The 24,860-nt window shown below is 59.5% G+C and overlaps 1 protein-coding gene across 6 annotated transcripts in view; it reads right to left on the bottom strand.

The window, feature by feature from the left end:
* MROH1 (maestro heat like repeat family member 1) overlaps positions 1–24,860 on the bottom strand; it is a 47,117-nt gene that overhangs the window by 13,838 nt on the left and 8,419 nt on the right. Inside the window, exons 7-35 of one of the 6 annotated variants that reach the window (XM_067290054.1) lie at positions 24,353–24,504; positions 23,950–24,090; positions 22,934–23,026; positions 21,453–21,531; positions 20,418–20,531; positions 19,943–20,016; positions 19,162–19,281; positions 18,845–18,997; positions 17,834–17,944; positions 17,605–17,749; positions 17,446–17,486; positions 16,662–16,803; positions 16,043–16,095; positions 15,205–15,312; positions 14,328–14,447; positions 12,239–12,361; positions 10,841–10,987; positions 10,590–10,616; positions 8,548–8,670; positions 8,115–8,194; positions 7,439–7,574; positions 6,196–6,291; positions 5,695–5,799; positions 5,350–5,485; positions 4,599–4,711; positions 3,499–3,651; positions 2,185–2,339; positions 1,418–1,583; positions 398–594 (exon numbers count right to left, since the gene is read on the bottom strand). In XM_067290054.1, coding sequence (XP_067146155.1) covers positions 398–594; positions 1,418–1,583; positions 2,185–2,339; positions 3,499–3,651; positions 4,599–4,711; positions 5,350–5,485; positions 5,695–5,799; positions 6,196–6,291; positions 7,439–7,574; positions 8,115–8,194; positions 8,548–8,670; positions 10,590–10,616; positions 10,841–10,987; positions 12,239–12,361; positions 14,328–14,447; positions 15,205–15,312; positions 16,043–16,095; positions 16,662–16,803; positions 17,446–17,486; positions 17,605–17,749; positions 17,834–17,944; positions 18,845–18,997; positions 19,162–19,281; positions 19,943–20,016; positions 20,418–20,531; positions 21,453–21,531; positions 22,934–23,026; positions 23,950–24,090; positions 24,353–24,504 — 3,403 coding nt within the window. The remainder of the gene's footprint in view (positions 1–397; positions 595–1,417; positions 1,584–2,184; positions 2,340–3,498; positions 3,652–4,598; positions 4,712–5,349; positions 5,486–5,694; positions 5,800–6,195; positions 6,292–7,438; positions 7,575–8,114; positions 8,195–8,547; positions 8,671–10,589; positions 10,617–10,840; positions 10,988–12,238; positions 12,362–14,327; positions 14,448–15,204; positions 15,313–16,042; positions 16,096–16,661; positions 16,804–17,445; positions 17,487–17,604; positions 17,750–17,833; positions 17,945–18,844; positions 18,998–19,161; positions 19,282–19,942; positions 20,017–20,417; positions 20,532–21,452; positions 21,532–22,933; positions 23,027–23,949; positions 24,091–24,352; positions 24,505–24,860) is intronic. The other 5 variants (XM_067290055.1, XM_067290056.1, XM_067290057.1 and 2 more) reach the window with 5 other exon arrangements.

Genomic DNA, 24,860 nt, shown 5'->3' with positions numbered 1-24,860 from the left:
TCCAGCCTCCCCTCCTCATTCTTTGAGGAAGCGACCCGTCTCCCCCACGAAACCCTAACCGGCCTCCGACGTGCCCGAGCAGTCCCTCCGGGCCCTGCTCCTGAAAGCCAGAGGGGCTTTTTCGGGAGGCCGCGGCCGTAACCCAATACAGCCGGGCTCCGGCACTCAGGCTGCCGGAGCTCAGGAGCAAACCTGAGCCGCGGCCGGTTTAACGCTTCCCCATTTGGGGATTCTCGTTCTGCAGCAAAAGCCAGAGCCCTCAGCGCACGGCGGAGGTCGGGCCTCCGTACCGAAGGCGTTACGGCTGTCACCCGGCCGTCGGGCGCCGCAAACGCAGCGTTTATAAGAACGAAAACGAGTTGCACGTGGCGGGCGGGAGGGCGGCCGCGAGCCGTACCTGCAGGGCTCGAGGGTGCGGGGGGCCGTGCCGGGGCCGGCGCTCCTCCTCTCCCGGCTCTGCAGGTTCTTCGGGAGCTGAACACCCACGGTGCAGCTGACTCGCAGCAGGAGAGTCACAAACAACTGCGGGTAGAGTCCCAGCACCGCCGCCCCAGACTCGGGAGCAGACATGATCTCATGCAGCGCGCACGTGGCCTGCGGGGAGAGCGAGAGGAGAGCGCGCCGCAGGAGCGGCTTAGCCGGGGATCTCCCACGCCGCCGCCCTCGGCTCTGTTGGTAAATAACCCAGCAAACGCTGCCAGCGAGGCGGCTGGGGCTTTTCCCCCCCTCCTCCCCGCTCCCGCGACGCGGGACCTAACGAAGCGCTCAGGACTGCTGCGGCGCAACCCCTCCGTATCCCAAACACCGCTCCGTCGGAGCTACAGATGCTATTAAAAGCGCTGCTCCCCTGGAAACCCGGATGTTTCCGGCTGGGGGAAGACAAGTTTGAAGTCTGTACCTGGGGAAGGGGAGCAGACCCACGAGCTCAGGTTTCACGGGCAGGAAGACAACACGTACGCTGCGTTTGCAGAGCCCTATTCCGGCCAATTTAAAAAGCCGTAATTACACGGCACAATATACAGGGGTGTTAAAAACAGAGCGGGGAGGGGAGGAGTGTTTGCTTTCGGTGCGACCGACTCTGTACCATCTGCATTTGGTTCTTCAGAGGAGGAGGAAATTTTCACAGCTGCTTTACTGCTTAGAAAGCTGCCAAGCTGGGTTTATTTTTCTGAAGGGATAAAATGCAAAGTGGTCTCCCTTGAGGACGGACACCTGAGAGGCTTTTTACGAGCCTGCGGATTAGCTCTAATAGGCATTACACAGCGATGCGTTATTTCCAGAGTCCACGCCTGGCACAAGCCCCCGAGCCAAGGAAATGAAAAAAGCATTCCAGGTGGAGGTGTCTGGAACGGCATCTTCGGCGGCGGCCTGGAGCCCACCGCCGCCGGGACGCGCGGCCCCGCGCCGCGGCACTTACCGCCAGAGGGAGAGGCGTTGCGACGCGCTCGGAGCTGCTCCCCAAGAGGAAGCACTTGCTCTCCTTGTAGGGCACGTCCCTGTTCACCTTTTCCAGGAGCTGCTCCAAGATCTGCGCGGTGAGGGTCGGCTCTGTGGCCAGGGACCTCCACATGGTGCACGTGTGGCTGGAGGAGAAGAGAGGAGAGCGCCGCTTTGGCACCGGCTGCCATCGCTAATTTGCTGCTGGCTCCTCCGCCTCGAGCAGCAGCAAGCATCGCCCTCCTCCCCGTATCGGGGAACACCTGGGTCACATCATCCACCGCGCAGAAACACAGGCGAGCGGCAGCCAGGCAAAGCCAGCGCGGGGAGATGGGAGAACCTGCGGAGAGGAGAACCTGCCCTGCCGGGAGGTCCTCAGCTCACACCGGCACCGCAGCGGCCAGGGAGGGGGATATTGCAAATGAGCAATTGCAGCCTCTGCTGGCAGGAGACCCCCAAAGCTCCCCCCCGCGCCGCCACAAAACCCAGCCGCGCTCGGCTCTCCGGAGCCAGATTTGCTCCTTCGCTGCAAGCGCCTCCAAGCCCGGTCGGCAGCTACCCGGCTCCCCTAAAGGCGACTCTAACGGCGAGTGGACGGGCTGATCCTTGAGCGCGCAAAGGAAATTCCAGCCGGGTCTGATTACTGGCATAAGGAGCCAGAAGATTAGCTGCAGCTTAGGCGAAAGCCGCTTTGAAGCCCAGGCGCTGGCGGAGCACGTGCGCGCCGCGGCGGGGCGAGCCGGGTACCTGTCGAACGGCAGCGAGCTGCCCAGAAGGCTGGACACCACCACGCTCTTGTGCTGGGAGGCCAGGATGTAAACGGTCTGCTGGGCCGCCTTCCTGACATGCTCCTCATCCACCTCCTGCAGCTTGCTGTGGATGATGCTCATGATGTCGGGCACCTGAGGGCGGAAGAGACAGCATGCAGAACCACAGGGATCCTTCCTCCCCCGTCTGCCCACCCTGTCGCACAGGCGACGGACGACGCTGCAGAGCATTCCCCAGGGCAAAGAGGACCCACCAGCACGCGTTTAACCCCTGTGCTACGGCCTCCCGCCAAGGCACACGCTAAACTCCAGCCTTGACGCACCGGCGCGGTTAGCGAGAACCTCAGCGAGCAAGTTCCTGGGAGGAACTCGAGCTGAACGCAGGGAGACACCTCAGCGCTCCCTGCAAGCTGTAAAACGCACGTTAAGACAAATAGGAAGTTCATGCACAGACCAGGCCTGGCAGCAAATTCCAGAGATTAAGCGCAGAGCAGCAGAGAGCTCCGTCCCCAGCTGCGCTCGGGTCTGCCCCACGGACTCCGAGGCTTAGCATCAGTTCAGATTTCAGGATCTGGGCTGGACTGGATCTGACCAAAAGGTGAGTCATGTAAGCTGGAGCAATCCCATGTAGGATAGAGGCTAATAGGTAGTGAGCAGGACTTCAGCAGAAGCTCTAGCGCAAAAGCAAGCCCAAGGAGCGGCTAGAGACCTGGTGTTTCCAATTACCGCCAGAGAAAGGGGGAGCTTAGCCCTAAAGGTAGTGGATTAGACAAAAAAAGCCTTCTGTGTCCAGCACCTCTAAGCTCTGCAAGTTTTCAGAGCTGCTTCCCAGCCAGGACCCCTGGGCTCCCCCCGAGCTTGCGAGGGTTTCACAGGGAGCAAAGCGAGCTTCTCTGAACTCCTCAACCCGCGCAAGAGCCAGAGCGCGGCAGGCCCCGCCAGCGGCAGGCGCCTCCCTACCGCGCAGCAGCCTTCCGGAGGCGCTCGGACGGAGGAGCGGAGCGCACGCGCCCGCGGGAAAGGGGGAAGGTCGGGAGCCACGGCGCCAATACAGCTTTGGGGCAGGCGTTGCTCCGGCCGGAAACCCAATGGCAGCGCTCGACGCGGGGTCCCCTGGGCGCGACACAGCTGCCAAGGGCTCGCGCCTTGCCGGGACGCCCCTGCCTGCACCAGAAAAGCCCGTCGCCCCCAGCAAACCGGCCATGAGCTCCGCAAGCGGAACAGGGAAGAGGGAGGCAGCTCCAGGGCTGCTTTTGGACAGCGGAGGCGGCGCTAAGGCCGAGCGGTCGCTTACCTTCTCCTGCAGGACGCCTCCGCGCTCCTTGAGCAGGGAGTTGATCATGACCGTGGCCGCGCGGGAACAGTTCTTATCGGGGTCCGCCAGCCCCTCAAACATGGCCAGCAGAAGGCTCATCAGCTGGTCGGGGGGGACGCGTTTCCCAATCACCTAGCCAGGATGGAGGATGACAAGCTGAGCTGAGCAACCCGTTTTGGTCACTCCTGGAAGAGACCGGTCCCTTCCGCGACACCGTCGCAGCTCAGATGAAGGGGGCCCTCTGCACAGGCTCCCCCAGCTCAACACCCAGGAGGAACCTCAAAACAGTGGTAAGAGAGGAGCAACGGCCACGCCACGACCCTCAAGGACGAGGGAGTCCATCCACCTGCGCCACGGTGCTAACCAACACAGTCAGATAACCCAGGGTCTCTTGGGACGGGTTAGGATAATGCAGCCAAGGCATTAACACTGCTCTGGCCACCACCCATAAAGCTGCTTCCCCAGCTCTCACCACGCACTGTAGAGCGGCAACACTTCAGGAATAGCAGCTTTTCCAGAATAAAAAGATATCGCCAGCTTCTCCTCTATAGCTACAAGCCCTTCTGAACCAGAGCTTGCAGACCTCTCGGCACACAAAACAGCCAAGGAGGAGTTCACCCACGGAGCTCAGGAGCAGAGCTCATCACCCGCCTTCACTCCCCCCCATCCTTCACCACCAGGTCCTGTTCGTGCCGCTCAAATTACGGTGGTTTGAGAGCCACATTTGGACCAGCGATTGCACTGAACAGCTTTACCCACCGCACTGCCATAGCGGGAGCGAGCCAGGAGCCCTGCAGCTCCAACCCGAGCCAAGTGCCCCGTGCTTCGCAGAGACCTGGCCTCAATGCCGCGCTTCAGCCAGCGGCTTCTGCCGAGGGGCACAACGCGCCGCCACTGCGGTCCCACCAGTCACCCTCCGGAGCACACTGGGGTCCTACGCAGGTGCAGCGCGGCTGAGCTAGACCACCTCCGCGTTAGCTTTTAGACCGAAGCTGGCATCAAGTCCTCAGCAGCTCCTGCTCCGCAGCTCGACCACGCTGCAAAGAGCGGGGGCCACGCGGATTTGCCCTTCGCCTTACCGTGGCAATGTTGTTGCAGGTGTGGAAGAGAACAGTGAAGTCGGGCTCCTCCAGGCCTTTCTTCAGAGCTTTCAGCCCCTCCACCATCTCATCTCTGTGATCCCGGGCAAACCCTGCATTCAGGGGGAGCATTCCGTTAACAAATATTCCTCCTGCTTTACATGCCACAGTGCAGACACCCCAAAGGGACATGCAAACGCAGCAGAGCTGTGCTTTACTTGCAAGTTGGCCCAATTTTGGGACAGGAGCTAAGGAACTGAAGCTACTGCCAAGGGCCAGAAGCGCTTGCCCTGCAAGGGGCCGCACTGCTCCCGAGAAGAGGGCCAAGACAGAGTCCCTCCTGGCACCGCACGTGCTGCGCTTTCTCTCCATGCCTGTCTCCGCTCAGCCCATCTCAAGTGGAGGACTGACCTCTCCTGGAGAGAGCGGGAACGCCATGCGGAAAGGCAGGCTCGGAAACCTCGTCCTGCCACAGGGCTGGCTGCACGGAAGCGTTTGTGGAAAAAACTTCAAAATCCAAACCTTGCAAGTAGGAGCGCTTAAGCGATGTCCTACATCAGCCCCGATTCTGGCCATTCTGCAGCAAACTGTGCTCGCAGACGAATCCCTTGCGATCATGTACGTGAAGGTGTCAGGGGAGGGACGGGATTTGCATCCCTCTGCCCGGCAGCAGGGAAGGGGGCTCCTGCTGCTCTTGGCATCAACCGCCAAGCGTCCAAACTACTCCCCACGCGCGCACACACGCACCTACCTTCGTAGCACAGCTGTATATAGAGCAGGCAGTAGACGCAGTCGACAGCGTACTGGCGAACGCTGGCGAGGGAGTCCGAGCACCGCGGCGAGAAGAGCGCGATGAGCACGCCAAGGTTATAGAAGGGGATGACCGTCTGCGGAGGGAAGAAACACAGGCGACGCTAGCGAACGGGGGCCTCGGAGGGGAGCGGGGGGCCGCCGCGGGCTGCTTCCAGGGGGTGCAGCACCTCCTAACCGCTGCGAAGCCCACCTTTCCACCCTCACGGGGAGGAACGCACGCACGAGCCCTGGCAAGGCTGGCAGCAGCAGGGAAGAAAGACGCTTGAGCACTGTATTTACTCACGCTGACGTTTAGTTTGCCCAGGTAGAAGTCCAGCAAGGCAGCGCTGACCTCCACGGCTCGCTGGCGCTCGTGTTCTTTGCTGGATTTGATCCAGGGGCCTAAATGCTACGGGGGGGAAAAGCGTCAGAAGTGAGAGCAGCACCTGCAGGAGGGGACCTGGGGTCACACTGGAGCAGACGTCACATGGAAAGACGACAGCCGGTCTCACTAATCCCTGTTCTGGGCCCAAAGCTGACTGCTGATACTTAACAGCTTCACCCATCTCTGCCTCGGGACCTCTGGTGCTCAGGCAAGGAGCTGGAATGGCCAAGCATGCCTGACCACGTCAGGAGAGCTCCGTCCTTGGAAGCAACTCAGCCACGCACAACGCAAGCGTGAGGAAACCCAGCCCAGCCACCACGTGCGGCTGGGAGCAGAGAGAGGAGGTGGGAAGAGGCTTCAGCACTGCCTGGGCTTCCCCGCTCTTTCCCAGAGAGCCCACGCAAGCCAGGCGGCACCTACCGCAAACATGTCCTGCAGCCCATGAGGGGTCAAGTTCCTCTGCAGGAGGCTCTTCAGCAGGTCTTTGAGGGCACTGATGGTGTCACCATACAGCATCTAAGGAGGAAAGAGGTTTGATGACGGGCTACGCAAGCACTGCACCTCACCCCAGGGAGACAGACCGGGTATGCAAGGAGAGAGATCTCCCTCTCTGAACCTCTTCTCAGCTTAGGGGACTCTCTCAGCCGTTGGGTGACAAGGTACAGCCACCTCCAGCTTTAGCAGGAGGATGCAGCAGGGACCGAAACTCAGCTTGCAAAAATTCTCCTCAGCTGGAACTGCCTGGGCTCATGGCAGGGTTCAGCAGAGCTTCTGCTTCAGCACAGACCGTCCATAAGGGAGTTTGGTGCATCTCCCGCTTGGGGATAAAGTGCCAGCGAGCCCAGTCTGGATGAGCCCTTTGAAGATGTTTACAATGCCCTTTCAGTACTTATTTTGGGATAAATTCAAAAAAATCAGAATCTACGAAGCTTCACATAACGGAACGCAAGGAGAAAGGGATTATTAATGTGAAGTTTTAGGCCGAGCGCCCGCAAACGCTAACGGGGGATCATCACAGCCCCAACTCCTGCTTCACAGCTCACCTTGAAGGAATAGCAGCAGGCTGTACCATGGAGCACAGGGCTGCTCTGCAGCCACCCAGCAGCTGCAACAACTTCATTAGCAGCATGTTATTTTCATTCATTAAGCGCTCAGCCACAACTGAGAAGCAGCTGCAGCCTTTCAAAAGATGGTTATGCAAAGGCCCTTTCTACCCTGCAGGGCTTCCAGGATCATTTGATTTTTTCTCTAGGGAGTTCATGCTCTTATTAGCAGCATTTGGACTTGCTGATAAGCGCATATTTTCTCACTTGCTATCAGCGCACAGAAGGGCCAGGCTTTTTCAAGAGATAACCGAGCAGAGGAAATGATTGCAGCTTGCTTCCCCGAGGTGCCCAGCTGAATTGAAAACAGGCCATTGCAGCTGCGGATCTGCTGCCAGGGAGCTGCTCGGGCAACGGGACTCGATGGGAGTCACGGGGCCGCGAGAAGAGGTCCGCACACCGCCCCGAAACCAGCGCCCCGGAGCATCCGTGTCACGAGCGACCTGACACAAGCTCGGCGTCTGCTTGGTGCTGCCAACGCCAGCCCGGAGCAGCCAGGCCTCCGAGCGGCGCTGCCGCTTCCCTGCCCGCCTCAGCCGGCCGGCGCTCCGATACTCCACCTCCTTGTGCAAGGCATCCGTTACATGTCCGTCCCTCTCCTTCGCGGGGTCCAGCGGTGGAAGGGCAAGCACGCTAGCGAGGCAGGTATCGATCAGCTCTGTCCTGTCCGGGTCGCTGAGATGTGGCTCCAGGACGCTGATCCGCAGGTTAAGGAAGCAAGACAGATGGCTCAAGCGCCACAGGAGCGCCTTTCTTATAGGTAAGCCGGGAAGAACAGGGATTTCATCATGCATTCCTGCTGACTCAACTCCCTGTTCAGTGGCACCGGCTTTAACCGGACACAGGCAGAGCGTTCTCAGTATCTGTGTCAGGAGCTGTGACGTGCCGAAGTATTTTTAACAGCGGCTCAGAAGTCATCTTTGCATAACTGGGAGTGCAATGCCCTTGGCTCCGTTTTGCAGGAAGAACATCCATTGCAGAGGCCATAAGGGCCGGGCCGAGAGCGGTTATTGACGGGATCGCGGCACGCAGCGGACAGCTGGAAGCCGCGCCACCCAGACAGGTTGGTCTTACCGTGTCTGGCGCGGCTCTTCTAAGGTGCCCCCGAGGGGGCAGGATCCGCCTTTGGACCCGCGGGGCGGACGCGGAGCGCAGGTCAGGTTCGACCGGCGCATCAGCTCGCCGCGAGCCCTGGAAGCGGCTTGTCCCGCAAACACGGGCGCAGAAGAAGGATACACCAGGTAGGTGCAGGTGATCATCGCCCGCTGGCGGAGCGGCGTCCGCATCGAGTCCAGTGGTTCTGCTTTTATGAACTCCTGGAGCACAGGATAAGAGGTGACGGTCATTAAGGTCACATCCACCTCCCTTCCCACTCCGGACACAGGCCAAATGCGTGGCAGTGACTGCAAGCCCGCAGCTGCTCCGCGTTAGCCCGACATCCCTAATTCCCATATTGCACAGCAATCCCGCACCCAGGACAACACAGAGCAGGAGACGGAGCACCGTCCCTCACCGACTGCAGGTCCGCTTTTGCTCCCGGGACGCTCCTGCGTTCACCTCTCAGCAATTCGGGTTGGAAACCTTCTTCCTTCCAGTAACAGCACCCAACCCTTGCTCCCAGCAACCCCCGAGCCGGGCCACCTTCCAGCTTCCCAGAGTGTGCACTTACCACCATCTGGGCCACAAGCTCAGCTTTGCGGGAGAAGACGAAATCCCCACATTTCACGCCGTTGTAGATGGCCTGGCTGATCATGCAGATGCTCCGGATGAGGCACAGCTTCAGGGTCAGGTCCTGAGTGCAGAACCCAGAGCGAGAAGTGAAGGGCAGGTTCGCCACGTAAGCATGATTTGTTCTCCCACCCAGCTTTGGTACCCCCTAAAGAACTGGTGCTCAGTCCTCTTTCCCTGGGCCATTAGCAGTGTGTGGGCTCAGCTCTCTCTGCTCCTTATCCAAGTTACGGGCTCTCTGGGGATGCCCTTCTGCTCCACTGGTCACGTCCCAACTGGACGCCCCATAGGAGTAGACCAGCTGGACACCAGGAGCTTCCACCCAGGCAGCATATGGAAAGAGAAAATACTGCTGGGTCTAGCTCCTCCCCGGCGAGGCAGCATCCCCGAGCAAGCAAATGCTTGGGGTAACTCCAGAAAGCAAAATCCTGCTCCTCAGCGTTTCCAGAAGCTATTCCTCCTAGAGACCTCCTGGTCTGGGACAGCCATTACTTCATTTTGGACATCACAGACTCGAGAGGAGATACCAGTCGCTCCTGGAAGCCGATGGCTTTGCAGGCTGCGACCGGAGCCCCATCAAGCGGGGTGATCAGCTTGTCCCACTGCCCATCACCGAGCGCCATGAGCAACCAAGCGCCCTGGCACGCAGGGAAAGCTCCCGTCTTGCCCCGTTGCAGTGGATTAACGGCCTCCAAAGAGCACGCAACCCCTTGCAGCCTCATAGCAGGGCTGCCAGAGGGGTTAGCTGAGAGGGCACTTATTTCTTGAAATCCAGGAAATGGGGTAATAACTATTAAGGCCTGTTTATGCTCTTGTAGGTGCACAAGCCGAGACACGGCCCCGCGCCCCAATTAAAAGCGTTCCTTTCGTTCCAGCCCTTGACCACCCTGCTCCCAGGTGAGCCCGTAAAGGTGGCCATGGAGCCAGAAGAGCGCTTTCAAGTGAGAACGTCCCGAGTGCTCAGTGGCCGGAAAGACATTCTGCAGAAGCTGTTAGTGCCAACAGGAGCCCAGAAGGAAAACGCATTAGTGGAGCCTGGAGAAGGAGTCTCTTTGGCCTGACAGTTTAACTTCAACTTGACAAATGCCATTTTTGTTGTTCAGCCTTTTAAAAGTGAAATATATTTAAAAAATAGAGCCCCCAGCTCCCCCCAGGACAGTAATCTGTGTTTTAATATCTGGCCATTGAATGATTGTTCCAGGGGGAAGCAGGGAAATTAGTTTAGTGAATTTTAGCTGAGCTGTGGATTGTAGCTTGGTCTCTGGAGTCATTAAACTTCCCCAACTAAGTGCACAGGCAGGAGGAGATGGAGGGGCTGCCTGAAACTCTCTCTCCGTGGGCAGGGAAGATGAGCAGCTCGCCAAGCATGAGCGCTGCGCGCTCCGGAGCGGCTCCGGGGAGGGTACTGCCAGCCCTCCACATGCTTCCCAGGGTTTCTAGGGCAGGCACTGTTTGGGGCCAGCTCTTTCCTGCTAGAAGCGCAACCCCAGACTGGTTCCTTCCCACCTGGGGGCTACTCTGCAGAGCTCCTGCTGCCCCGAAAGCTGGAGAGCTCGTGGGAAGAGCGCATCTTCAGCGGAACGGGCTGGAAAAAGACAGGCTCGGGTTTGCCAGCAAGTTATAAGCTCTACCTGGGCCTTAAGCACTTATGGGAGACTAACGCAGCCTCTGGTCAGTTAAGCTCAGCTTTTCAATGCTACGGCAGCGAGCGACTGCAGCATATTTTCTCCTATGACTCCTGTCCTACCAGGAAGGCGTTTCTCACTTTCCCTCGACTGCGAGTCTTGACACTTTCAGGTGATCGCTCCGGCACTGAGAACCTGACTTGGGAGCTCAGGGTTCTCCCAAGTCCCCAAGGGCACAGGGTTGCTGCTGTAAGGACAGCGAGGGAGCTGCTCTCTAGGGGAATCCGGAGCAAGAGGCAGACAGAAATAGGAGGAAAGAGCAGAGAGAGTAGCTCAGATTTAATGCCTCACACTGTACCTTGGTTTCTACCTTTATTCCCAGAACCTGAACAAATAAAAAAAAAAAAAAAAAAAACAAGACACATTAGCAATGCAGGGGTGGGAATGACTGCAGAGAATGACCTCCTCCCAAGGTCTGCCCGCAGATCCCAGCCAGGGTTTGGTCCAGGACCTTTCGGGTGGAGCTGGCTGCTCCAGCTCTCCCGGGTGTCTCGGGTCATCGGCCAGCTCTCCCTCTCCAGCAAGGACGAGGGTATCCCAACAGCTTACCTTGGTGTTAAAGTACTGGAAGACATTCTTCAGGATGTCCGCTTCGATCCTGGAGAGCACGAGCTCCTTGGGCGCGTACACAGCTACGTATCCGTAGCACAGGATCAGCGTGCTCTTTATCTTCTCCACTTCGTTGTCACTGCGGTCCTGGTACAGCAGATAAGAAAGTTAATCGGGGGAGGCTGTACAACGTGTTCTAGGTGACCCTGCTTGAGCAGGGGGGCTGGACTAGATGATCTCCTGAGGTCCCTTCCAACCTCAACCATTCTGTGAGGCTGGTGGAGCACCCAGGGCTAGCTCTTCCAACCCCTTAGGAGGCAGAGGTTTCTGCAGGGCCTCTGTTCAGCTGGAAGCATCTCCGGAAGACAGGGACCCTCAGCACGTGGGTTTCGGACCTGTGCTTCCCTTCCCGTTGGCGGTAGCGGCTACTTCCAGAGTCCCAATGGAGCGTCAGGTGCCTGAGCTGCATTAACAGCTCATCTCCGGCTGAGGCCTGAGTCCCAATTTGCCATCAAGCATTACTCCTTACAGGAATGTAGGGAAGTCACTTGAGCCTGCTATTATCTACCCTGCTAGAAAGTAGCGCTCATAGCCGCATTAGCCATCGCTGCTGGAGCATTTCACACACACCATCCCCAGAGAGCAGCTCACGACAAGGCTCCCTCCGTATCAAGATCCGCAGGGGAGCTCAGCGCTGCCAGGGAAAGGGCTCCCTTAACGTGTGACAGCCTCCTCGCCCACCTCCCCGGCTCTGCCCAAGGACTCTTCTGCGCCCGGCGCTCTGCCGCTTCCCACCCGTGCCTGCCACGAGCAGGGCGAGCACACGCCACGGGGCAGCAGCGTGGGCCAAGGCTGCTCTGCTGCCAGCCCTCTCAAGGGCGCTCGGCGCTAATCCCGTCCTTCGCAACCCCCTTTTTAGAGGCTGGGAACTAAAACGGCCATCTGGGTCAGAAAAGTCGAGGAAAGGCTTCTACTGCCAACGCTCCGGGCGCAAATCACTCCCCTCTTCCGAGGAGCGCGTAAGGCCACGAGGGGATGGCTGTCAAACACTAACCCGGGGTAACAGCCAAACCACGCTCTGCATCACACCAGGGTCCCCTCGACGGGTGCAGGAGCCAAGTTACAGCTTATTCGAGCCCACCCAGCAAGCAGGCAGCTTCGCTGGGGTTTGACTCCGCAGGAGTGCAGAGCTGGGAACTAGGATCTCATTCCAGCAGTCTCTAACGCCAGAAAGATCCCTCCAGAGAGGCAGAGGGTATTCCAGCCCCATGCCAAGTACACTGAAGCAGGAAATTAAGTCTTTTCCAGTGGACAGCTCCAGCACACACCATATCCGAAGCAGCCTGCACGTCCCTTTTGCTGCAGGCTGTGCCACAGCAGGGACAGTTTGGCTCTTACCTTGAAGATACTGAACAGTCCCACGGATTTCTTGAAGATATCAGACCTAACAAAGTCTTCCAGCTTGGCGAGGGTCTCCTCCAGGTGATTTATTGCACATATCCCAAAGCAGGAAGCAAGTCCCTGGAGGAAGCGGGGAGAACACATTAGCAGAAAGCTATTAATTCACCAGCCCCAACCGACGTTTTAAAAAAAGCCTGTTTGCTGGTTTAATTCCAGGCATCTGAACCGTGCCCAGCCGAGAGCAGTGCTGGCAGCCAGCGTTCACCTCTCCCAGACAGGGACGTGCCTCCAGGGAATACGGGGCACTCCAACGCCGTCCGTGTCTGGACGGCCCGGCTGGGCCGCAGCGCGCGGAAACCTCACGGCTCAGGAGGAGCTTTCGCTGCTCAGGTCCTGCGCCACGGGGTCCTTGCGCTGCACGGTCGGACGCGACCCGCTCTCCAGGAGACAGGAGCACGGTTGAGTGCTCCGACCGGAGCCAAGAGCAAAGCAGGCTTAGCAGGTCCTGCCTTTCTGTTACAACCTCCAGGAGGTCTAGCAAGCCGGGCTGAAACTCCATAAACAGTTTATTCAAGACAGCCCTCGACAGAGTTGCGTAAACTGGACCAAAGCCAGGCACCATTAGCTTGTGTTTGCGCTGCACTTAAACGGGGCTACACACCAGGGTAACATTCGGCACGGGAGCGTTTGAACAGCGCACGACAGCGCTACGCGGGGCCGCGAGCGGGATGCGGCTCAGCAGGGAGCGCAGAAGGAAAGCGGGGAGTCAGGGGAGGGAGAGCAAGAGCCCTGCCAACGCTCCCAGGGAAGGGATCGGCCCGGAGCAGAGGCAGAGCCGGAGGAAAAGCAACTCCAGGACATCCCTAAGAGATAGCTAAGCCCTCTTGCAGTCCCGCAGGTCTAGCACCACGCGCTGAGCAAGCTCGTTTCTGGCCTAACCCTTGGCACACCAGCCCGTCTCCCTCGCAGCCTCAACTCTGCTTTGCAGCAGGAATCGAGGTAGCACGGAGGCAACCACATCTGCAGAGCTCAGCGCAGAGCTTGGCTTCCAGGCAGCAAAGGGGGCTCTGGGCTGGCTATGAAAGTGCTGCAAATCTGGAGAGCAGGGGGAGACACTGCCGCAGAGAGGGAGAGTGGCCCCAGAGCGACCTCGCGCCGCCGGGCTGGAGCCCAGAGGAGCGAGAAGAGCTGGGTCCTCTTCCCTGAGACAGGGACAGGCCATTCCCAGAGAGAGGATCCGGAGCAAGAGCTCCACCTGAGACACCCTGGGCTGGCCATGCATCTCTGCTCCAGGGACACGAGCCAACGCCGCAGCGTGGAAGCGGGGAAGGTTTTTGCAATTCGGCTGTGCTAATTTAACAGTCAGCTGTCAAGGAACAGCGCTGAACCCACCTGACCACACGGCAAGCCAGGACAGGCAGCCAAGCCAACAGAAAACTCCTGTTTTTTTTCCTGTGGCACTGGTTTATCTCCCCAAACCCGCGGGGCCACATGAGCCCCAGCCCAAGGGACGCAGCAAGAGCCAAAAGGCCCCTTTCAGCCGCAGCTAGCTGTGCTGTCACGCATGAGCAGAGCCTGGCAGGCCCCCAGAGCTCATGACAGCGATGACAGCTCTGCCCACGAGATGGCACCCGGCAGCAACAGAGCCGGACAGGCTCCCCAAACTCATGCCGGGCCCAGGCACAGCGCTTCTACCCCAGAAACGGGCAGAGTCCTTCCTCGCACCGAAGGATTCTCCCAAGGGAGCAGCTCCATCTGCACGCTCGGGACAGGGAGCTTCCCATCCCAGCCTGGGCCTGCCGCTGCTTGAGGCGGCACCCCAAGGTGACCCCGTATCTCATCTGGCTTCAGGGCCCTCCTGCTGCGAGGCTGCACTGCAAGCCACGGGCTGGCTCTCCTTACGTCCCAGCTCTGGGTCCGTTCATGCGGACACCGCAGACCTATCCTGCAAGGAGCCACGCTCCAAGGGGCACAATCCTGGGCTAGGCGCAGTAGGACAGGGAAAGGGAAGGTCAGCGTGGCAGGGCTGCTCTCCTGGTGCGTCAGGAGGTCCCTTTGAGGGACATTTGGCACAACTCCTCCTCACCTCTCGTTCTGCCTCCTCGTGGTATCTGGCTGTTTCAAGGAGCTCCTGAAGTTGCTTTTGCACGAGGTCTTTGCTTATGCATGCCCCGAGCGTCGTTCCGATGCATTTATAGAGGAAGTTCTGGAAGAGCAAGAGAAACGGCACATCCCTGTGAAGCCAACACGCAGGCGAGCCCCGGAAGGCAGGCTCGGCTAGGTCCCATTTAGACCCCAGGCCTGCTTCAGGAAAGCAGCACACACGCTGCACAGCTCAAGCGCAAAGCTTGCTCCTTGCAGCGCCCCGGAGGGAAGGTGCAGGACAGAGGTCACGCTGCAGAGCAGCGCTCTGTCCCAGGAAGAGCCTTCCGACTGCGGCTCTGAGCTCAGTCTGCAAGTCAACAGCTCTGTCCTGGAATAAGCCATTAACCCTGGAGAGGCACCAAGCCAACTCCAGCCACTAGAGACAAGAACAGGTATAATGAAGCGTTTTTTCCCTGTGCAGAGAGAAAGAATGAAACCACCAGGGCAGAGGGAGAAATGAGCACAGATTTTCCAGCGCTGCCTCTACAGCCTCTGGTGACCAGACAAGGCAGGCTCAGCCCTGCCTGCTCCTGCAGCAGCCACCTGCACGTGGAAGACCCCTTTCCTTCCCGACCCCCTGCAGCGAGGTCCCCCTTGTCCTCCGTCCTCACGGACCCGGGAGCCTTACAGCCTGGCAGCCCGTCCCTGCACCGACGCACCCAGAAACAAGGCCCTCGGCTCCTCCTCATCTGCGCCAGGTCTTTGCCTGGTTCAGATCGCTTCTCTGCGGCTTAATTACAGCCCCTTTCACAAGCCGGCGTGGTCCTCGGCCAAGCGCTGCCGGCCTGCCGAACCACCCCGCTCCCCCGTGGGATCACCTTCTCCAGCGGGAAGCCGTTGTAGCTGTTCAGCTGCTTGCACATCTCCGTGCCGAACTGGCAAATCCAGGTGTTATCGGACACAGCCGTCAGCGTCTCCTGGAGGAACTGCAGGAGAAAGGACCACCATCAGAAGACATCTTAACAAACCCGCTTCTAGCTAAACGGGGAGTCCCAGTAAGGAGGGGTAAGAACAACAGAATAAAGAAAACGCGGGGAGGGGATGATATCCGTCCCCTCGGCGTCGTAGGCAGCTTGTGTCGGACAAACCTGGAGCCCCGTCCGCACCGAGCGAACGTGCAGCCCCTCGGGATCACCAGGCCGGACTACATGCCCCACAGCCATTCCCCCACTCCAGAAACATGCCTTTTTTCCTCAGGGTCAGGTCTTTTCCAAGGCGACCTGTACCTAGTTAACACGGCCATCTTCAGAGGAGCAGGATGAACCCTGCCCAGCTTTAATTGCTTCTCCATGCCCTATTTTAAGGTTCTCCAATTAAGTGGGGAGACACACCTGGGACTGGTGTTCTCTGACCCACCAGCAAGCCTGAAAGCTCCTTTTTAACTTCCCCTGCAGGAACTGCAAGTCACACCAACCTGCATCTTTGTTTCTGGAGTGACGAGAACCGAAGACGTGACAGTGAATGACGGACAGTCTTTGACCTAACAGCCAGGGCGAACGAAGGCAAACACCTGCCTCTCTCCTGGACCAAAGTCCAACCCTGCACACGCTGCTGCTGACCCGCATGCTAAGCCCCGACTAGCTCCAGCAGATGACAGCGCTGATTTTAACTTGCCCTTTCTCCATCCATTAACTCCATAAGCGCAGAAACCCTTACCAGGAGTAGCTTCTCTTCCCATTCCTTCTGGCACAGGGATTTCTCTGTGTTCTCTAGAAGAAAGCACATTTTTACGCCTGTTTCCCATCCTCACTGTACAACACGCAGCACGGGCAGAACTATGGGGCCGACAAGCCCAACCGACTGCTCTCCAAACACACGGTGTGCTGTGGGAGACCCACGGCAACATCCATCCTGTGCTTAACAGGCCTAAAAACCTGAGACACAAAGGGAGTCCCACCAGGGATCAGTGGCGGCAGAGTGATTAAAGTCCCTAAAATAGGAAAGACTTTTTTAACACCTTCTTAGGGAGCTTCAATGTACTGAGGGTCGTAACCCTACACGTGGGCAGCATCCAGACCCCAATGCTCTGACAGCAGTGAAGCCCCCGTACGAGCGAACTGGGATGGCCGGGGGCTCTCGTCCTAGGACAGAGGTGGCCGGAACAGCCCGGGCGCCTGCGCTCCAGGGCTGCCACCTCCTCACGAGGACAGACTGACCGTCTGCATCCGGAGCGCTGGGGCTCTGCAGCCTCGCACGGGCACGGTCGGACATGCGCAGCCTGGTTCGGGCGAGGTGCTTCCAGCAAAGCTTCTCCCGAGCAGAAGCCTCTTCCTACCTTCGATGTACTCCACTAAGGGAGGAACCTTCTTGCTCCAAAGCTGGTCGAGTGCAGGGTGGACACTATAGTGCAGCACATTCAGCAGGCACAGGGCAGCCGTCCCCCGGCAGTCTCCTACGTATGGCTGCGAAGATACAACCTGAAGATTTGGGGATGGAGGAGAAAGGCATCAGTGCAAAGAAAATAATGTCCAGGATATGAAACAAAAACACAGCAATTCAACACTAGAAAGTGACTGGTCTCTACATCTCAACAAAACTGTAGCTGCCTCCTTTTGCTCTAGTTGCTGATAGCAGAAGTGCTGTCAGGAGAGAGCGTCTCTCCGTATCCCACACTCTTTCCCGGGTGAAGAGGAGAAAGAACATTTCTCGCACTTCCACAGGGCAGAGGAACAGTTTTTTCAAAGCCCTGCAATAATAGCTCGAAATGTGTGCTGACACAACCCACTTACGCGGTTCTGGGTATCTAGAAAGGAGTCTGAGTTCTCATAACCTACATGGAGACAGTCTTAGGGGCAGAGGGAACGGGGATGCACCAAAACCAAGAGGTGCACGGTGCCCGACCCAGTTCTGGAGCCAGACATCTCTCCCTGGAGCAGAGGGAAGAAGCGGGGCAGGGTCCAGCCGCGCACCCTACCTGCTGGCTGGGGCAGGCTCCGTGCAGCAGAGCCTAAGCTGCCCTTTCTCTCGCTCCTTAAGGGATGGGGGAGAGGAGGGGGGGCGCTTTCCTTGGATGTGCCAGTAACAAAAGGCAGCAAGAGCTCTGGCGCCAGGCCACTTACCAGCAGTCTTGTAGTTATAGCATAGGGTGAAGGAAGATTTGCTACAAACAGAAGGAAAAAAAAGCATAAGACAGCATCTCTCACTGACGGCTCACGGAGCTGTCTGGTCCCCAAGCTTCCACCTCCCCCAGGTCCGGCCAGGGCGATGCCAGCACTAACCATTCAGGTCGTAACGGATAAGGGACGCGTTTTCTCCCTCCTCTTGCTTCTTCGTCGCCAAATAGAGGAGGCTCTTGCAGAGGGGAGTCAAGGCATTGGTGAACTGGACCGGGGTCACAAACTCCAGGAGGTACGGCCACAGCACCTGCGGGGAAGAGGAGAGCACCCGCCTTCGCCCACGCTGCCGGCTGCGACGCAGCGGTGCAGAGGGAGCGTCCCGCAGACTCACGTTGTTCATCCGGTCGACAGTCGTGCTGAGGAGAAAAAGCGTATTGACACTGATGCTCTGGACGCTGTCGCTAGCCAAGTCATCGGCGTCTGGCGGCTGCTTCCTGGGCTGCTGGAAGAGAGGGAAAGCGCGGGTCAGCGGGGATGCCGCGGCCAGCCGAAGGCGGCCCGGAAGAGCTCTTGATGACTCCCTCAGCGAACACGTTTCTCCAGCCATCGAGACAGCATGCTTGGCAAACAGCTCGCCGTCATCAGGAACAGGCAGAACCATCTGGGCCAGAAACCACCTGGTTCAGGGCCTGCCTGCAGCACGTCCTCCAGCCCCCTGCGCTCAGAGGGACCGCGCAGCTCCCGCGGCCCAACCGATCACCCTTCTTGAAGGGCAAAGGGATGATCTGGGCACGCAGACGGTTTTAGCCATGCCCACGTCTCTGCAGGCCCAGCCAGACACGCAGGGCTTGGGTTGGAGCCAGCCAAGCGCCCGTGCGAGGGAGCTACCCACAGCCAGCAGGCACCAGCCTGCACCCAGCCCGACCACCCGTGGGGTCAAGGAGCCGGCAAGGTCGCGCTTGGCACAGCCCTGCGGCTCCAGCCGGCTTCCTCCAGCGTCGGCAGGAGGAGGAGATGCAGGGAGAGCTGCCCCAACTGCTTCTGCCCCGCTCCGGCAGCGAGCCTCCGCTCCTCCTCGCTCCGGAGGCAGGGACCCTGAGGAGCCATCGGGGGGGAAGGAAAGGGAGGAAGTTATGGCGCTTGAGAGCTGGGACAACGGGGTTGGGAAGACGGACGTCTTAAGGGCGCAAGGTGGGGGTAATTAGTCCCGCCACCCGGTCCCGGAGCCCGGGGAGCCCCGCGGAGGGCTCATGGAGCAGCATGCAGCTCGGCCAGGCCGGCGGCCGAGGCGAGGCGAAGCGAAGCGCGCAGGTGCTGCAGCCTGCCCGCCGCACCTCCAAGGACAGCGGCAGCCAGCGGCCGGATTGCAGAGCTCCGCAGGCCGCGCTGCAAGTCCAGAGACCTGGAGTCCGTAGCTGCCTCCACCACGGATCTGCAGGGAGCCCGAGACACAGGCACAGCTGCAGGCGGGGGCTTGCCGCGCTACGCCGGGAGACTTGCCTAGTCCCTCCTGGGTACCTTTCTTTAGGAGTTTTATCCCACCTAGATGTGCTTTCTAGGAAGAGAAAGCAAGTTACTTGGCCACCAGGCTCACGCGCAGCTTGCCGGCAGCTAGGTCCAGCGAGAACAAGGGCCGCAGAACCGAACCCGGCCGCAGCGCTGCACGTCGGCCGGGAGCCGAGCGTGCAACGGGTCTCCGGCGCCTGGCGGGAGCCTTACCGGGTCCGAGGGGAGCGCACACTGGCGGATGAGGTACTCCAGCATCAGCTCGCCCCCGGGCTGCTCCAGGTAGCCGTGGTGAGCCATGGCGCTGATCACCTGCACCATGGCCCGCTTCACCTGTGGGGAGAGCGGCGGGCAGAGCATCAGCGCCAGCGCGGGGGGGGGGGGAGACGGGACATGGGGAGCTCTCCGTCTGCTGCAGGAGCTCCCTGGCCGCAGCTGCCCTTAGCTCCTTCCTCCTCGGAAGAGGGGAACTTTATTACGGGTCCTACAGGCACCCGGGGCTCTGCCAGCAGCAGGCTCAGCTGTCCGCCCGCTCCCTTCCCCGGGGAGGGGGGAGGCTGCACCGCTCTGCACGTGGCCAATCTGGCAAAACAACCCTGGTGTTTTGCAAGCGGGACGCGCCCCGCGCCCACGAGCTGAGTCACCAGCAGCGCTGCGGCCCGGCCAGGGTCACGGCTTGCGTTCACACGCAGCGCTCGAGGCAGGGCCGCACTTCCCAGCGGCCACGTCCCTGCCGAAAAGGCCGTCTACCTCGGGCACGCTCTTTGCGACTTGCTTCCTCCGCCTCTGCCGGTGTCAACGCAGCACCGTGCTCCCTCTTTAGCGGGGGGCATCTTTGGGGCACCTTGCGGGCGCTGCCAGAGCCCCAGGCAGGAGGCTCAGGACAGCCAGACCCAGAGCACACGCAGGCGACAGGGGCAGGGTTGTGCCGGGCCCTGGGCATAAACCTCAGCTGCCCTGAAGCAGCCAGCAGAAGGGCAGAATCTCTACTTACCTTATTGTTGCTGTCTTGCAAAGGAAGCTTCATAGATGCAAGAATAAAGGGCTTTTTAATCTCCATCTGAGAGGCTGAAAAAGAGACTCTGAAGCTTAGTGAACCGCCAGCGCTGCTGAGGACAGACCTGCTGCTCCCGAAGCATCCGCCCTTCCCCAACAGGGACAGGTTTGTCCCTTGCCTCCCCGCAGCTGGCCGGACAGCCAGAGACCAGTTTCCTTCTCCCCAACCTTGCAGCCAAGGATGGATTCACCTTCCCGCCCTGTGGCGGCTCTCCGCTGCCTGCGTAGGGGCAGGAGAGACAGCTTAGGCACAGACAGCCTGCAAGGACCCAGCCACGCTTTAAGTTTGCCCCTGGGAGGCAGCCAGGGCCCATCAAGGGGCACAAGAAAGGAAGGAGCATCCTTCTTTCTTGACGTCCCTGTCCAGCAGGAGCCCGGCCAGCCGCACGGCCGCAGCGGCCCCCGGTACTCACAGGCGCTGTTGATGATCTGCCTCATGATGAGGAGCGTCCCCACACGGGTCCTCTCGTTGCTGCTCTCCAGCTTCGGGAGCAGGAAGGCCAGCACGCGGTCAGGGAACGAACAAGCTGCAGGAGGGCAAACCCACCGTTAGGGACACGCTTCGGCCCCCCCCAGGGGCGGCAGCAGGCCGGTCGCGGGCACCAGCGCCTTCAGCGCTGCCTCAAGATTTAGGATGCCGGCACAGCGCCTCCTGCAAGGAGCTCTTCTGCCCCAAATATCCCAAGTTTCCCATGCACGAACGCTAGCAGCGAAGGGACATCGCCCAACGCCTGCACAGGGTACAGCAGCAGGGAGCGCAGAGGAGCAGGGTACGTTCAAGGCCGAACCACATTTACTGCCCCTTGTAAGGCTCCAACCAACAGGTCTGACATGCTGCAGCACCTGGGTTTTGAAGAGGAGTCAAAGTAGCCTGCCACAGCTTAAAAAGCTCTGAAGAAACCTTTGGAACTGAACCTGGCGCCTTTGGAAAAGCCCCCACCATAAGAGCACGGTCCCGTGGGAGCCCAGACAGGGTCCAGCTGGCCCCACGCTCCACCCCAGCAGGGCTGCAGCAAGCGATGCTCTCGCAGGACGCGGGCTGAAGCCAGGATAGAAAACATCATCCTTCCCTCCCTGCCGCCTCTCCACGCGGCTAGCAGAAGTCCCACAACATCCCCCACAGCCAGCTTGGGCAAGGGGGTACAAAACCCTCCGTTCGCCACCCAGAACTGCTGGGAGGCTACAGGTTGCCCAGAGAGGCTGCGGAGTCTCCATCCTTGGAGATGTTCAAAAGCCGTCTGGACACGGTCCTGGGCAACGTGCTCTAGGTGACCCTGCTTGAGCAAGAGGGTTGGACTAGATGATCTCCAGAGGTTCTGCAATTCTGAGCGAGGACCATGAAGCTACCAGAAAACGCCAGCCTCCGCACAACATAACCACACTTCTCACGGGGGTTTAACCCGCACGCGCAAGGGGCTCCGGGACAGCCGCGCCGCGTTGGCCCTTACCGAGGACGGTGAAGCACCGAAGAACCTCCGTGTGATTTTTAACGGTCAGGGGGATAGACGGATCCGCAGGAGCACAGATCTGTCGGAGAAACACGCGGTCAGCGAGTCCACAGCAGGCTGCAGACCCCGCGCTGGTCCCGTCTCGCAGTGGGAGGGCAGATACCCCACACCGCACAGACGCGGCGTGCCTGTCAAAGCTAGTCATCAGCAAGTAGTTTCTACAAATGGCACCATTATTGCACTTGATGGTTATAGATCACTTGACCAACACGTGTATTTTAAAGGACAACCTCTCTCTTCTAGACGCTTCCAAGACTCAAAGACTTTAAACTACTAAAAATTGTTTGATTGAGCACGATTTAAGAGTTTAGTAATATGACAGATCTCAAATCCCTGCAGCAGAAGAGTACCGTGGAAGGACTCCAGCCTCGGCAGCCAGAGATCAGGTCCCCACGTGCCAGTGCACAGTCAACAGCCCCTGACTAGTCAATGTCTTGGTTTACTCTTGAAAAAGCAAGCTTTTTTTAAGAAGTCCACAGATTTTGGGTTTTTTTGTTTGTTTTCTCCAAGCTTCTCCATATCCGCGTAGCCAGAGCTGCTCTCGCTTCCAAGAAACTTGACTATTCCTGTGACTCCTTCAACACAGCATATAACAAAGCTTGAGGGGTGGCAATGACACCGGTGAGCAAGGACCTTCTCAGAGCAGAAGCAGAGCCTCCGAGGGGCTCCGCCACGCTTGCTGGGCAGCCCAGCCAGCTGACGCACACAAAGCCGGGATCAAGGTGATAGCGTGCCAGGAGGCAGGATCCCATCCCTGCTTCCAGCGTGCTGGGGAACTCCCAGAAACACGGGGAAGTGAGAACAGGAGACCCCCAAGGTGGTGCTCGTCATGGTTGATGATCCATTTGAGCACCATCCCCAGGAGAAGTCAGGGGCAGGACCTGGTGCTCTCCGGGGTTTGGCGCTAGGATGGGAGATGCTGGCTGCACCCTGAACAGTCGGAGGAAGCTGTTCTGGGACTCGTGGCATTCTCCACAGAGCCCAGCACCGGGGCCCATTCTAACCAGGACACCAGTCCTCCCACACCGTCTCCCATCACGGGAGCTTCCGCGTGGGAGGAGCGAGCCCCACGGGTGACCAACGCCACCGGCTGACACCACGGGAGTCCTTGTCCAAGGTTCCTCCTCGCAGCTCAGACGAGAGGATTTCCGCACCATGCGCTGCTGCTCCGCGCGGCTCCTTCACTGCAGCAGCCTGAACTGTTTTTAAGCAAATCCCCGGATCAGGTCAGGCAGGACAAAGCTCTAAAGGCTCGAAACGGAAAGAGCCGAGCAGGCTGCGCGTCCCATCTCAGGCTGGCTTGAGAGAAACCTCGAGCAGTCTAAGCTTACAGCGAACGCCGGTGCTACTGCTCCCACGAAACCGCAGCTTCGCCCCCCTCCGTCCTCCTGCACGGAGCCGCTCGCCCCCGAGCCCCTTACCTGGGGGTGCAGGGTGCCCAGCAGGGAGTCCAGCTGCACGTCGAGGCTGCGGCTGCCGATGTTGACGGAAGCTTCCAGGATCTGGCAGAGGCTCTGCTCAGCGAGAGATCACTTTGCAGTTAGCACGGGGAAAGGACTCGGCACTCCAAAGGAGGACAGAGGACTGGGATCCGCGTGCTAGGTCAGCATAGGCCAGCCCAAGGGGAAGGACCGCAGGTGAGAGCGGTCACCACGATCCCACCGTGACTACAGCTAGCAGCACAGCCCAGCTGGAAGTTCCCAGAAGCTGCGAGATACTTGCACGAGACCAGCTACCATTTCTGTGGCCAGAGACATGCTGGCAGATCACACGCAGACCGAGCCACGGCTGGGTGCGCGGATGAGAACCGAGTACCAACCACGGTACCAGGACATGGCACGGCTCAGAGGGGCAGCAGAGAAGGCTGCAGCCCACCTCGTCCAGCCAGGTTTTTAGGGACAACCATGCAACACCGAGGCTCAGTAGCAAGATGGATCACAACACGGGGAGGAGTCTCTTGTAAGAGAGAGAGGTGGTGGAGTCTCCATCCTTGGAAACGTTCAAAAAAGGCAACTGCAGCCCAGTCTAACTGGGCGGAGGCTCCGTGCGAGCTGCACGGCACCATCAGCAAGGTAAGGGCTGAGACCCTTCTGCTGCTGCAGCCGCACGCCGCGCTCAAGGACCAGCGGAGCCGCTGCTCAGCGGTCCCTCCGCGTTCGCGGAAAGCCATCCGCACTCCCAAGCAACACTCCGACCAGGCTGACACGGGACAGCGCTGCAGCACATCCCTATTCGGGGAATGGAGCCGACCCTTAGGGCGACAAGGAGCAAATCGAGCAGGTGAGCCCAGTCTCCGCTGCGTTTGCCCAGCGGGTGAGGAAGGCAGGAGAGAGCAGAGCTCCTCACGGCACCCACCCCACGCTCCCAGCGAGGCTCCCACCGGACAGGGTCGGGGACGGGTCCTCAGCCCGCGACACCGGCATGCAACGCCGCTTACCTTGGATATGTAGAAGGCCTCCGCGTGCTTCTTGTAGAGGGCAAGAATGCCGGGGATCAGCTTGGGGAGCTGCTCCTCAAGCTTTTCACTGGGCATCAAGTAACTCATAGGTCCGATGGCCTCCACCACCGCCAGCCTCAGCTGCGGAGAGAGATCACACCCTGCGTCAGTTTGGCCCAAATCCTGCACTACCATTGCTCCACCACCGCAGAGCTGCTGTTCCTCAGGCCCTACGTTAGAGCCAGGGGCTCATTTTTCTGGGAGCCACGTCCTTACTGCAGGGACGCAGCCGAGAAGCAGCGAGACGGAGAGCGGGTTAACAGCCCTGGCGCTTGCACCAGCCAAGCGCCCCCGCACGCAGCTCCCACCGCGCCATCGGTCCTCGCGGGCATCGCCCTCGCACCTTGGCTTCCCGGTGCTGCAGCCAGCTGTTGAAGAGCACTTCGTAGGCGCTGAAGATCTCGTTGGAGAAGGTGTCCTTCCTGACCGTGGGGTCTGGGGCCTGGTCCAAGTTCGCCAAGTATTCCTGGATGCTCTCGCTGAAGTGCTGCAGAGCTACGAGACAGAATCGCTTATTTAGGCTCTCCGCGCCTACAAGGCGGCGTTTGTTTTAGCCCGACGGAAAGCAGATGGTCGAAGTGCCGTTTTACCGGGCAGCGTCTCAAGGGATAGCACGTGCACCAGGACTCTTTCTGGCAAGCTTCCGACACCTGCCGAGAGAGGCCCCGGCTGCGAAGGATGCTGGCAGATCGCCACGCGACGGAGACACCACACTGCTTTTCTGCTCGCTGTTCGGGGACGGGTGCAACAGCTCCAGAGACTCGACCCCATCGTTCAGCCATCAGGGGTCCGTATTAGCCACACGGGTATTCCTAGGCGCTCGCTAGCTAGGCCAGCCAGGCGTTACAGCC

Source organism: Apteryx mantelli, chromosome 2, assembly GCF_036417845.1.
Source record: "Apteryx mantelli isolate bAptMan1 chromosome 2, bAptMan1.hap1, whole genome shotgun sequence".
NCBI classification, from domain to species: Eukaryota; Metazoa; Chordata; class Aves; order Apterygiformes; family Apterygidae; genus Apteryx; species Apteryx mantelli.
Note: the sequence above shows the minus strand (reverse complement) of the source record. Positions and strands in the feature narration are given on the sequence as shown.